General features: G+C 53.6%; 1 protein-coding gene across 8 annotated transcripts in view; it reads left to right on the plus strand.

Annotated features, from left to right (window-relative positions):
- The window catches only part of GDPD5 (glycerophosphodiester phosphodiesterase domain containing 5), a 90685-nt gene that overhangs the window by 59233 nt on the left and 18653 nt on the right, over positions 1-12799 (plus strand). For 5 of the 8 annotated variants that reach the window (XM_073808441.1, XM_033862262.2, XM_033862256.2 and 2 more), the window contains 3 exons: positions 1359-1462; positions 5256-5349; positions 5967-6026. In XM_073808441.1, the coding sequence (XP_073664542.1) occupies positions 1359-1462; positions 5256-5349; positions 5967-6026 (258 nt within the window). The remainder of the gene's footprint in view (positions 1-1358; positions 1463-5255; positions 5350-5966; positions 6027-12799) is intronic. The other 3 variants (XM_073808443.1, XM_033862260.2, XM_033862263.2) reach the window with 1 other exon arrangement.

Below are 12799 nucleotides of genomic sequence, written 5' to 3' on the forward strand. Positions count from 1 at the left end.
TGAGGCAGAGTGATCTCTGTGGACAGATGGCCACTCACCGCTGCTGGCTCGGGGTTCACAGAAGACCAAGGGCTCCTCTGTGGAGGTAGGGTGGTAAGCCCCGGTGAAGTCTCTCCTGGGTGGGCATACTCATGCCAGAGTAGGAGAGAGGATCTTTGCTCACCTGCCATCTCACTATCGAATCTTCCCTAAGTTGCCACCTACCCTGGGAATATGAAGGCCACCCAGATCTTCAAGGTGCTTACAGTGTAGCAGGGGGGGGCCGACATGTAGAAGGACAGTTCTAGAACGGCAGGGTCTGTGCCTTAACCGACACGGGGGCAACAGTTATGGAAGCTCTGAGGAGATGGGGTCCACCCTGCTGGGAGGGGCAGGCCTCAGGGAGCAGGAGGGTTGCCCTGTGGACCAGAGTGGGGCTGCTTTCTAGATGGAGCCATCGGGATTAGAACCGCAGCTCCAAGCTGGCTGTCCGGTGCAGGAAGGATCAAAGAAGCCCGGACAGCTGCGGGGAGCCCGGCAAGGGGCCCGGGAAGTGGCTGGGTGAGAGATGCTGAGCTGCTCCAAGCCCTGCAGCCCTCCAGCCCCTCAAGGTGGAGGGTGGTCTTGGTTGTCTCCTGCACTGACTTCCCCTCAAGGGCTGTTGTTTGTACTGATGATCTCAGCAGTTTCCCAGAGAGCAGGATGTTCCAAGCTTGTTGTGCTTCTGAGATAAGGGGACGGATGAAAGCAGGGATGAGCCCAAGGGCCCAGCGGAAGTGCCTGCAGGCCTCTCGGGAAGCAGCAGAGGTGGCTGGCGGCAGCAGCCCCCCGCCCCCCGCCAGGAGAGAGGGGCCACCCCTGCTGGGGGTTGTAGAACACCGCATTCCTTCAACTCTAGAGGCTGGGGCACTGCTCTTTAATCCTCTTCTAACTTGCTGTGTGACTTGGGCAAGTCACTTCACCTCTCTGGGCCTCAGTGTAGCAGGGGGCAGAGGTGAGGAAGAACACCTACTTTGCAGGCGTGTGTGAGGAGGGAAGGAGGTGAGGAATGTGACCCTCAGACTGCGGATCACCCTCCCAGTGTGAAGGCCTAGGCAGATATGGCCTTTGCTCCTGGAGACTGGTGCACACTGGAAGGGCCTCAGGCTGCAGCACAAGGGGCCCAGCTCTGGCTCCCCACTGTTTTGTGACTTGGGGCTCAGTGATGTTGGATAGGTCACATCCCTCTCTGAGCCTCAGGTCCCCACCCGTGTGAAGAGGGCAGTGATCCCTGCCTGGCAGCGGGGCTACAATGGGGGAGGGGTGGGAGCATGCTGGGTGGATGTGGCCTGGGGCCATCCCTGCCCCACTTGACCCCTTTCCTCGTTTGGCCCCTCCAGTGGGAGCGCCTGTGGTTTCTGCTTCTCACCTTGACCTTCGGCCTCACGCTCACCTGGCTGTACTTCTGGTGGGAAGTCCACAACGACTACGATGAATTCAACTGGTGAGTGGGTATCAGGGGGCGGGGGCCCGGGGCCTGGTCATCCGGCGGCTGAGACGGGACGGGGCTTGGGTTTGAGTCTCTCTCCCGGGCTGGTCCTCAGGGCTCTGCCACCACTGGCCACCAAATCTCTGTATAGCCTTGGGGGACACAGTCCTCTGGAGAGAACAGAGGCTTAGCGAGGAGCTGAGACCTCCTCCCTCAGCGCTGCTGTCATGAAAATCCGAATGTAACATGGGGGCAGAGCTCAGCTGGGGGCTGGGACCTCTGACCCCTTTGTAGACAAGGACTCCAAGGCCCAAAGAGACCAAGGCCTCAGCAGAGAAGGTGGCCCCAGACCCCAGGCCTCCTAACTCCCTGAGCAGGGCCTTGGGCAGGGCTGGTAGGTAGTTCTAGGGAAGATCAGGGTCCTTTGTGGACAGCAGCCTCGGGTCCAAGGGCAGAGCTGAGGCTGGTACCCGGGTGCACGAGGGCACCTGTTTCTTCCTCACCCCCACCCCCGCTCCCCCATTGTCTGCCTTTGTTAAACAGTGAAAGGCACAGAGGAGGGGACGTTCCCTCGGTTCTAGTGGGAACTCCCCCATTGACAGGTGTGGAAACTGAGGCCCAAGTTCACACAACCAGTTGGGGGCAGAGTTGGGGCTTGGCAGCCAATGCTCCCTGTCCATCCAGTGCTGCCTTTTCCTTTTGGTTAGAAGTTCAGGGGCTTCCCTGGTGGCGCAGTGGTTGAGAGTCCGCCTGCCAATGCAGGGGACACGGGTTCGAGCCCTGGTCCGGGAAGATCCCACATGCCACGGAGCAACTAAGCCCGTGCGCCACCACTACTGAGCCTGCGCTCTCGAACCTGCGAGCCGTGACTACTGAGCCTGCGTCCCACAACTACTGAAGCCCGCACGCCTACAGCCCGTGCTCCGCAACAAGAGAAGCCACCACAGTGAGAAGCCCACGCACCACAATGAAGCAATAGCCCCCGCTCGCTACAACCAGAGAAAGCCCGCGTGCAGCAACGAAGACCCAACGCAGCCAAAAATAAATAAATAAATAAATTTAAAATAAATCAATCAAAAAGAAAGAAGTTCAGCTCAGTGTGACCATGGGCACATAAGTGTGAGTCCTCAGTAACTGACCTCATCAGGTCTTCTTGAGGATGAAATAAGATGATGGAAATGGGAGGGCTCCAAGCTCACCTAAACCTGAGGGCTGCTTCCTGGGAGGCCGCATCTCCAGCTGGTGGCCATTGTGTTAGCATTTAGGATTTCTGGACTCTGGGTTTCTGAAGGGCTGTGGTTCTAGGATTTTGTGATGGTCCTAAGATGCGGTTCACGGAGCCTGAGCATCCACTCCCCTCTGCATGGCACTAGGCTGTGCTTCTGCCACTAATGAGCTCAATAAAGGACCGGCTGCCGTCCCGCTGCAGCCCAGCAAGATGAGCCGGAGCCCCAGCCGAGTCCCAGAGGTGACCCCTGGCCTTTATTAAATGCCATAAATCAATTACTCATCCTTCAGGTATCCAAAGCACAGGCACTGCTGTGGGCAAAAGGGAACATTCTCTGTTGGCCCTCGACTGTAGACCCTGGACACTTCTGCTGAACTGCAGGTGTGCTGCCCAGGTGATGGTCTACCCCCAGCATGTACAGAAGGAGAAGCTAAGGCCCAGAGAGGGGTAGGACTCACCCAGGGCCACACAACCATTTGGTGCCAAATACACATACTGGGGACAGTCGAGGAGACTGAGGCTCAGAGAGGTTAAACAGCCTTTCCAACGTCACACAGCAAGATGCAGTCAGATCTGGGACAGGGACTTGAACCTTCCTGACTGTATCATGCTGTCCACGGAGATACCCCACTCTGCAGAGAGTGAGCTCCCTGTCACTGGGCAGCTCAAGCAGAGGACGGATGCCTGCCCTGTCGAAGAGGCTGCAGAGGGAAGGGCTGCCTGGGGCTTAGGGATGGCCTGAGGACCTGCAGCTCCCTCACCCTGTCACCTCAGTTTCTTGGAGTCGGTGCTGGGATTCAGGAGCCCCTGGCCTGGTCCTCAGGGTCTAGAGAGTCTCCGGGGATAGCTCATGAAGAAGAGAAGGTGACTGAGACCGAGGTGGTCAGGGCTAGACAGGGAAAGCCAGGAAGGGACCATCTGGGCTGTTGCCGTCCAGTGGGGGCTCCCTGCCAAAAGGGAGAGACAAGTGGAGCCAGAACACTTTGCAGGAGTAGTCGCCAGGGCCGGGGCCTGCCCTTCTTTGGCCCTCAGTTTCCCCAACAGATTTTCCACTGGGATCTGAGGGTGAGGGCCAGGGGAGGGCAGATGCCCCATAGTGTCCTCCTGGTGTCCCCTCCCAGCCCCCTGCCCAGGCCCAAGATGGCAGCAAGCCTGAAGCTGCCTGGCGCCGGCTCAGTTTCTCTGATGACGTGTGCCAGTTGCTGCCTTCTCTGAGCCTCAGTTTCCCCAATTGTACAGGGAGGATATGGGTGGTTCAGTCTTTCTGGAGAGCAACTAAGCAGCATCTATCAGGAACCTTAAAAAGTTCATTCCCTTTGGCCCTGTAATCCTATTTGTAGGAGTCTATCCTGAGGAAATAATTAATAATACAGAAAGGTATGTGCAAAAAAAAAAAACTTAATTTATGATAGTGAATAATTGGAAACTATTAATTGTCGTTAGTAGGAAGTTGGCTTCATATGGTACATTAATTCCATAGGAGACCACGTGACTATTAAAAACCTCACATTTCCTCAGGATTTTAGTGACTTCAGTAAATGCTTGTGTTAATTAGAAGCAGAGAATTGAGTACTTACCATGTTCCTCACCTCACTTCATCCTCAGGAAACACTATGAAGGGCACTTTGTTATCCCCATCCTGTAGGTGAGGAAACTAAGGCTCAGGGAAGTCAGGTATTACATTTTATCAATCCTAAGACCTCATCTTTTCACATGTTAACGTTGAAATTGAGATGAATGTCACAATCAATGGCATCTTAGATTCAGGGGAGCCTGTCACCTCCACAGAGTCCTGCAAGCCAGGGGATTTGAATCTGCGTGTGCCTCCCTCCAACGCCTGAACTCTGACTGCTGTGCTGTACGCAGCGGGGTCCCGGCTTTGCTGTTTACACAAATATATAAGCGGGGTTGGGGGGCGGGGCTTCCCTGGTGGCGCAGTGGTGAAGCATCCGCCTGCCAATGCAGGGGACACGCGTTCGAGCCCTGGTCCGGGAAGATCCCACATGCCGCGGAGCAACTAAGCCCGTGCGCCACAACCACTGAGCCTGCGCTCTAGAGCACGCGAGCCACAACTACCGAGCCTGCGTGACACAGCTACTGAAGCCCGTGTGTCTAGAGCCCGTGCTCCGCAACAAGAGAAGCCACCGCAATGAGAAGCTGCGCACCACAATGAAGAGTAGCCCCTGCTCGCCGCAACTAGAGAAAGCCTGCGTGCAGCAACGAAGACACAATGCAGCCATAAATAAATAAATAAATAAACAAACATTTATAAAATAGCAGCCTTCTTAAAAAAAATATATATATATATAAGCAGAGGGGGGAACCCGCTGGAGGGAGTCAGCAAAGTTTCAGTGATGGTTACTTCTGTGCAGTAGAATCAAGGGGAACTGTCTTCTTGTTTATGCTTCTTGGCATGCCCAGGTGTCCCCCATGAGCCATCCAGAGGCTGACCTATGACCAGGGAGACAATGACCTCCTCACTGAGTGGGCAGGCTCATGAGAGCTGAGAGCTGGCCGGCCCGAGGGAGCGTCCTGGCTCCCTGGTGGAGGTGTGACCCTTGCCCCTTCTCCTCCTGGCAGGTACCTCTACAACCGCACGGGCTACTGGAGCGACTGGTCCGTGCCCATCCTCATGACCACAGCAGCCGCCTTCACTTACGTCGCAGGCCTCCAGGTACGTGGGGCTGTCTCAGAGGGCAGGTGGCCCTGAGCCCAGGGGAAGGGAGACCTGGCCTGCGCTGGGCTGACGGAGGGGCCCGCCCTGGTCTGAGGAGGGCAGCTGGCTTTTCTCCTGGCTGCTGGGGCTTGGTTCCTTCAAGCGGGGAGGTCCTCTCGCTTTGCCCCCTCCTGGCATGTTCTCCCCCGCCCCCGTGGAGCATCCCGCTGGTAGGCCCCACTGCAGACTTCCTCTTCCAGGAACTCCCTCAGACTCAGGTTAGTCCCCAGGCTGGACTGGGGCATCCTGGGGGACAAGGCTGAAGTCTGCTTCAGAATCCCGGAGCCTGGAACTCCCAAAACATTAATTAGGCAGTCCAAGTGAAGCAGGGCCCAGTGACCTCTTGAGGGAAAAATCCTAGAGGAGAAGGAGCCTGGAGGCCTGGAATAATCTGGGAGGAGGCCAGGCTTGGGCTGGGTTGGGCAGGGCTGGGCATTCCCATCGCCTTCAGGGAGGTTTGCTGACTGGCTGAGCTGGGCCCAGAGAGCAGTGGGGAGCAGGGTGTCTGGGGAACGGGCAGAAACCTTCAGGTCACACCTGGTGCCTGACTCTAGCCCTGTGGGCCCCCTGTTCAGGTCCTGGCACTATGTCACATTGCCGTGGGGCAGCAGATGAACCTGCACTGGCTGCACAAGGTAAGGGCTGCCTCCTTGGGGGCCTAGGGAGGAGCGGGGAGGCTGGAGGCCGCAGCAGCAGAGGAAGAACCCGAACACATCTTCCCTCTCCTGCATCGTGATTATAATTGTTCTAGTAGCTAACACTGAGAACTCGCTGTGTGCCCAGCACTGTTCTCGCGGTCTAGACTGTATTAACTCATTTAACCCTCACAGCAGCCCTGTGACGTTAGGTACTGTTATGATCCCATTTTGCAGTTGGGAAAACTGAGGTACGAAGAGGTTAAGTAACTCACCCAAGGTCTCCCACTTAATAGGTGGAGGGTCCAGGATCTTAGCTCTGCAGACGTGCACTCAACCAGCACAGGCCACAGCTCCGGCCCTCTGGCTGGCTCTGCCTTCGGTCTCACCCTCTCCTCCTCTTCAGTGAGCTCATTTTAAAACTCTGATCCAGTGATATTTCTCCCAATTTAAAGCCCTTCCCACCACTTCCATCGCTCCCAGGGTGATCCAAACTCCCCCACCCGGCATTAAGGCTCTGCGTGACTTGGCCCCAGCTGAGGTCTCCCAGCTGCTCTCATGGGACTGTCACCCTCAGCTTCTGCCACGTGACACATCTCAGGCCCTCCCGGCATGTCTGCCTCTTCTCTGCTTTACCCCTTCACTCCTCCCTTTCTCTCTCTTTTGGACCCTTCCTTGGTTCTCCTCCCCACCTACACAAGACTTCTCAGGCTCCCCCAGCACCCTCAGGCTCCCCTGCCACAGTCCTAACATCTCATTGTCCATTTCCATCTGGCTCCCTGACCCCAGCCCTGCCTGGTCTGGGAGCTCCGTGCAGGCCAGAACTGACTTTCCATCTCCATGTCCCTGGTGCCCCACGCAGGACTGGGCCCAAAGCAAAGAGGCTTCATACGTTCCAGAGCCTTGGCTCTCTTGCTTACTGTCGGTGGCACGCATGGCGCTGAATACATGTGGCTGATGCCTGCTCTTTCTGAGGGCCTAGCGGGCGCAGGGGTGGCACAGAGCTGACCAAGAGAGAGCCTCTCCCTCCCAGGAACACCTGGGCCTTGGAGGAAAGGACGGGCTACCTCTTTTCCTAGATCCTGACTCAGAGTGAGCATGCCATTTAGGAAGGGGCAGAAATGTCCAGAAATAACCACGAGCCCATGAGATGGGTCCAGAGTGACTCTGAGGGGAGGCGCTCACTTCCAGCTAGAAAGATACGAAGCAGGAACCGGAAGAAGGACGTGGTGAGCTCCAGTTGGGCTTTGTGGAGCGGGAGGTGCCTGTGGGCCTCCAGGGGGGCCTCTGAGATCTGGAACTGAGGAGTTAGATCCGGGGAACTGAAATCTTGGAGGGATGAAGAAGAGTGAGCCACGGGACTTCCCTGGTGGTTCAGTGGGTAAGAATCCGCCTGCCAATGCATGCGACACAGGTTCGATCCCTGGTCCGGGAAGATCCCACATGCCACGGAGCAACTAAGCCCGTGCACCACAACCACTGAGCTTGCGCTCTAGAGCCCGCGAGCCACAACTACTGAGCCCGCGAGCCACAACTACTGAAGCCCACGTGCCTAGAGCCCATGCACCGCAATGAAGAGTAGCCCCCACTCGCCAGAGAAAGCCCGCACACAGCAACAAAGACCCAACGCAGCCAAAAAAAAATGCAGTGAGCTGCCTCTGGTCCCCTCCCACCTTCCTCCTGCTTCTCACTCTTTCCTAAGATCTCCTCTGGGCTTCTGAAGTCCCCTCTGTGAGGGACTTTCTTCTCCCAGCTACAAAGCTGACACTTTGAAAGAACTGCACCCGCTGGCACCCCAGGTGGGGCCGGCGCACACCGCAGCCACCTCCACCAGGGCACGCCTGGCTCTCAGCAGGCCAGGGCGCACCTGCTTGATCCCAGTGGAGAGGCGTCCGGAGGCCCGAGCTAGCCAGGGCAGCAGATCAGTGCACGGAGTCTTCTCCTGGGGGAAGGGGGCTCAGGTTGCTTCATCTGCACTGGTGCCAGCTCCCAGGGTGCCAGTCCTGTCTCCCTCTCCCCTCTGATCCCTCCCAAGAGATGTCAGCACGAGGAAGGTCCTTCCTGGCGGAGATGGACCCACTGCACCTGGAGGGAAGGAGTTCCCTGGGGCTCAGTATTCAAACAGGGGCTGGAAATTCTACCCTTCTGTTTCCAAGATTCTATCATTTGATTCTAAGATTTTTATTATTTTTTTTGCAGTATGCGGGCCTCTCACTGTTGTGGCCTCTCCCGCCGCGGAGCACAGGCTCCAGACGCGCAGGCTCAGCGGCCATGGCTCACGGGCCCAGCCGCTCCGCGGCATGTGGGATCTTCCCAGACCAGGGCACGAACCTGCGTCCCCTGCATCGGCAGGCAGACTCCCAACCACTGCGCCACCAGGGAAGCCCGATTTTAAGATTTTAAGAAATTCTTATTCTTTTTGGTTTTGTTTTAACCGACTTTTGACCATTAATACATTGACATGGTTCAAAATTACAAAGGTACAAAGAAGTAAAAAATGTAAATCTCCCTATTATCTTTCCAGAAATATTTTAAGTACATACAAATGTGTGTGTGTGTGTGTGTGTGTGTGTGTGTGTGTATATATATGCACACATTTCCTTTTTCTTTAAACACAAGTAGTAGCCTATTATACCCTCTATTTTGCACCTTAAGAAAATAAAGTTGGGGTAGTATTTTTTTTTTATTGAAGTATAGTTGAGGTACAATACTATAGAAGTTACAGGTATACAATATGGTGATTCACAATTTTTTAAAATTTATTTTATTTTTATATTTATTTTTGGCTGCATTGGGTCTTCGTTGCTGTGTGCAGGCTTTCTCTAGTTGCCGGGAGCGGGGGCTACTCTTCGTTGCGGTGCGCGGGCTTCTCATGCAGTGTCTTCTCTTGTTGCGGAGCACGGGCTGTAGAGCGCAGGCTCAGTAGTTGTGGCGCATGCATGGGCTTAGTTGCCCCGCGGCATGTGGGATCTTCCCGGACCAGGGCTCGAACGTGTGTTCCCTGCATTGGCAGGCGGATTCTTCACCACCGCGCCACCAGGGAAGCCCCTGATTCACAATTTGTGAAGGTTATGCTCCATTTATAGTTACTATAAAATATTGGCTACATTCCCTGTGTTGTACAATGTATCATCATAGCTTATTTTATACATAACAGTTTTATGAATAACAGTTAATCCCCTACTCCCATCATGCCCCTCCCTGTTCTCTCTCCCCACAGAAAATTCTTGGAGCTCCCTCCCCTTCAGTACAATAGGAGCCTTCCCATCGGTGTCCATCCCTTGCTCCTGTCCCACCATCTAATCCCTAGTTCCCTAATCTAGCCAGTCCCCTGTTGCTGGGCCTGATCAACATCCCATTTAACTTTCAGTTCCCTGGCAGCACAGTGTGGCAGTGACCTGTGTGGGGAATTGCTGGGTAACGAGTGTGTACTTTTGTAATTCGGATAGTTCCTGCCAAACTGCCTCCTTGCCAGGTGCCACCAATTCATGCTCCCTCAGTAATGTATGATTGTGCCTATAAAGTGTTCAGGGATTTCCTGGCTTTGCCAGTCCCAGTGGGTGAAAATGGTACCTCAGTGTAGTGTTTTCTTTTTTTTTTTTTATAAATTTATTTTATGTATTTTTTATTTTTGGCTGCGTTGGGTCTTTGTTGCTGCGCACGGGCTTTCTCGAGTTGCGGCGAGTGGGGGCCACTCTTCGTTGCGGTGCGCAGGCCCCTCACTGCTGTGCCTTCTCTTGTTGCGGAGCACGGGCTCTAGGCGCGTGGGCTTTAGTAGTTGTGGCTTGCAGACTCTAGAGCGCAGGCTCAGTAGTTGTGGCTCGTGGGCTCCAGAGCGCAGGCTCAGTAGTTGTGGCCCACGGGCTTAGTTGCTCCGTGGCATGTGGGATCTTCCCGGACCAGGGCGCGAACCCGAGTCCCCTGCATTGGCAGGTGGATTCCCAACCACTGCACCACCAGGGAAGCCCTAGTGTTTTCTTTTCATTAATTTTTATTGGAGCATAGTTGATTTACGGTGTTGTGTTAGTTTCTGCCGTACAGCAGAGTGAATCAGTCATACATATACATATATCCACTCTTAGATTCTTTTCCCATATAGGTCATTACAGAGTATTGAGTAGAGTTCCCTGTACTGTACAGTATGTTATTAGTTATCTATTTCATGTATGGTAGTGTGTATATGCCAATCCCAATCTCCCAATTTATCCCTCCCTACCTTCCCCCCTTGGTAACCATAAGTTTGTTTTCTACATCTGTGATGCTATTTTTGTTTTGTAAATAAGTTCATGTGTACCATTTTTTTAGATTCCACACATAAGCGGTATCATATGTCTGGCTTTCTCTTTCTGACTTACTTCACTCAGAGTGACAATCTCCAGGTCCATCCATGTCACTGCAAATGGCATTATTTCATTCTTTTTAATGGCTGAGTAATAATCCATTGTATATATGTACCACATCTTCTTTATCCATTCATCCGTCAGTGGGCGTTTAGGTTGCTTCCATGTCTTGGCTATTGTAAATAGTGCTGCAATGAACGTTGGGTTGCATGTATCTTTTCAAATTATGGTTTTCTCTGGATATACACCCAGGAGTGGGATTGCTGGATCATATGGTGACTATTTTTAGTTTTTTAAGAGATGTCCATACTGTGTATTTTTTTTTTTTTTTTTTGGCTGTGTTGGGTCTCCGTTGCTGCACACAGGCTTTCTCTACTTGTGGCGAGCAGGGGCTACTCTTCGTTGCGGTGTGCGGGCTTCTCATTGCGGTGGCTTCTCTTGTTGCAGAACACGGGCTCTAGGCACACGGGCTACAGTAGTTGCAGCATGCGGGCTCAGTAGTTGTAGCTCACGGGCTCTAGAGTGCAGGCTCAGTAGTTGTGGTGCACGGGCTTAGTTGCTCTGTGGCATGTGGGATCTTCCCGGACCAGGGATCGAACCCGTGTCCCCTGCACCGGCAGGCGGATTCCTAACCATTGCGCCACCAGGGAAGTCCCAAACATTCATTCATCCATTCATCTGGCTGCGCCGGGTCTTAGTTGCAGCATGCAGGATCTAGTCCCCTGACCAGGGATCAAATCTGGGCCCCCTGCATTGGGAGCGCAGAGTCTTAACCACTGGACCACCAGGGAAGTCCCTCCATACTGTGTAGTTTTTTTTTTGTTTTTGTGGTATGCGGGCCTCTCACTGCTGTGGCCTCTCCCGTTGCGGAGCACAGGCTCTGGACGCGCAGGCTCAGCGGCCATGGCTCACGGGCCCAGCCGCTCCGCGGCACGTGGGATCCTCCTGGACCGGGGCATGAACCCACATCCCCTGCATCGGCAGGCGGACTCTCAACCACTGCGCCACCAGGGAAGCCCATACTGTGTAGTTTTAATTTGCATTTCCCTTATGATGAGTTAGGTTCAGCATCTTTCATCTGCTTAAATTGACATTTCCTTTTCTATAAACTGTCTCCTCATATCATTTGCCCTTTTTGCTGTGAGGTTTGCCTTTTGCTTATTAACTTGCAGGAGCTCTTTATAGATTTGGAAAATGAGGCCTTTGGCTGATGAACTGCAAATCATCCTTCCTAGTTGTCATTCATCTTTTGACTTTGCTTGCTGTATTTTTGCCACAGGAATTTTTTTATCCTTAAGGATTTTTTATGCTTAGGGATTCTGTCATCTCTTATGGCTCCTGGGTTTCGTGTCAGAAAAGTCTTTCCCACTCCAAGATTATAAAAAATTTCCCTGTGGTATCATTTGGTAATTATGTTCCTACTTTTTTTAACATTTAACTTTGTTGTCCTTTTGGAAGTTATTTTAGGGTACAATGTGATCTTACTTTGTGCTTTTCAGATGGCTTCTCAGTCCCAGCTCTCTGTTGAGTAATCTGTCCTTTCCACTCTAATTTGAGATGCCATTTTTATCATATACTAAATATTTTTATGTATTTAGATCTGTTTCTAAGCTTTTTATTTACTTTCATTTATCTCTCTGGTCCTATACCAGTACCATACTTAATGCTATATAGTTTTTTTGTTTTTGTTTTTGGTTTTTTTTGCGGTACGCGGGCCTCTCACTGTTGTGGCCTCTCCCGTTGCGGAGCACAGGGTCTGGATGCACAGGCTCAGCAGCCATGGCTCACGGGCCCAGCCGCTCCGCAGCATGTGGGATCCTCCCGGGCCGGAGCACGAACCCGTGTCCCCTGCATCGGCAGGCGGACTCTCAACCACTGCGCCACCAGGGAAGCCCCAATGCTATATAGTTTTATGCTATGTTTTCATCACAATCTTTATTCTGAGAGTCTCCAGTTCCCCCTGAATCCTGAGGAGGGGAGGGCTGGAGGACAGAGGGCCTCTGGGCAGTGCGGGGAGGGAGCTGCTTGCGGCAGGCTGGGTACTGTGAGTGGATCTAGATGTCCACTTGGGGCCCTTCCCCCTCCTCCCCGGTCCTCCCAAAGCTCCTATTTCCCAGAAACCCCTCCCAGGTGAGCCTCCAGGAAAAGTCCAGGGATCCAGGACGTGAAGAAGAAGGTGGAAGGGTACTTGGGGGCTTTGAAGTAAATAGGAGGTGGTATCCCTGAGATACCCCCCTCCTACCCCACCTACCACCCCAGCATCAGTTCAGGTGCCACCGCTGTGAGGGGCTTTGATCACAGCTCCCACCTCCCTAGGCCGTCCCCATCAGCACCCCCAGTGAATCCAGACTTCCTTCCAAACAACCGGCCCAGGCTCCACAGTTCTTCCTGGTGTCTAGCCTCTATCCCTCTAGTTGCGGTTTAGGAAGGCAC

Source organism: Tursiops truncatus, chromosome 8, assembly GCF_011762595.2.
Source record: "Tursiops truncatus isolate mTurTru1 chromosome 8, mTurTru1.mat.Y, whole genome shotgun sequence".
Lineage (NCBI taxonomy): Eukaryota > Metazoa > Chordata > Mammalia > Artiodactyla > Delphinidae > Tursiops > Tursiops truncatus.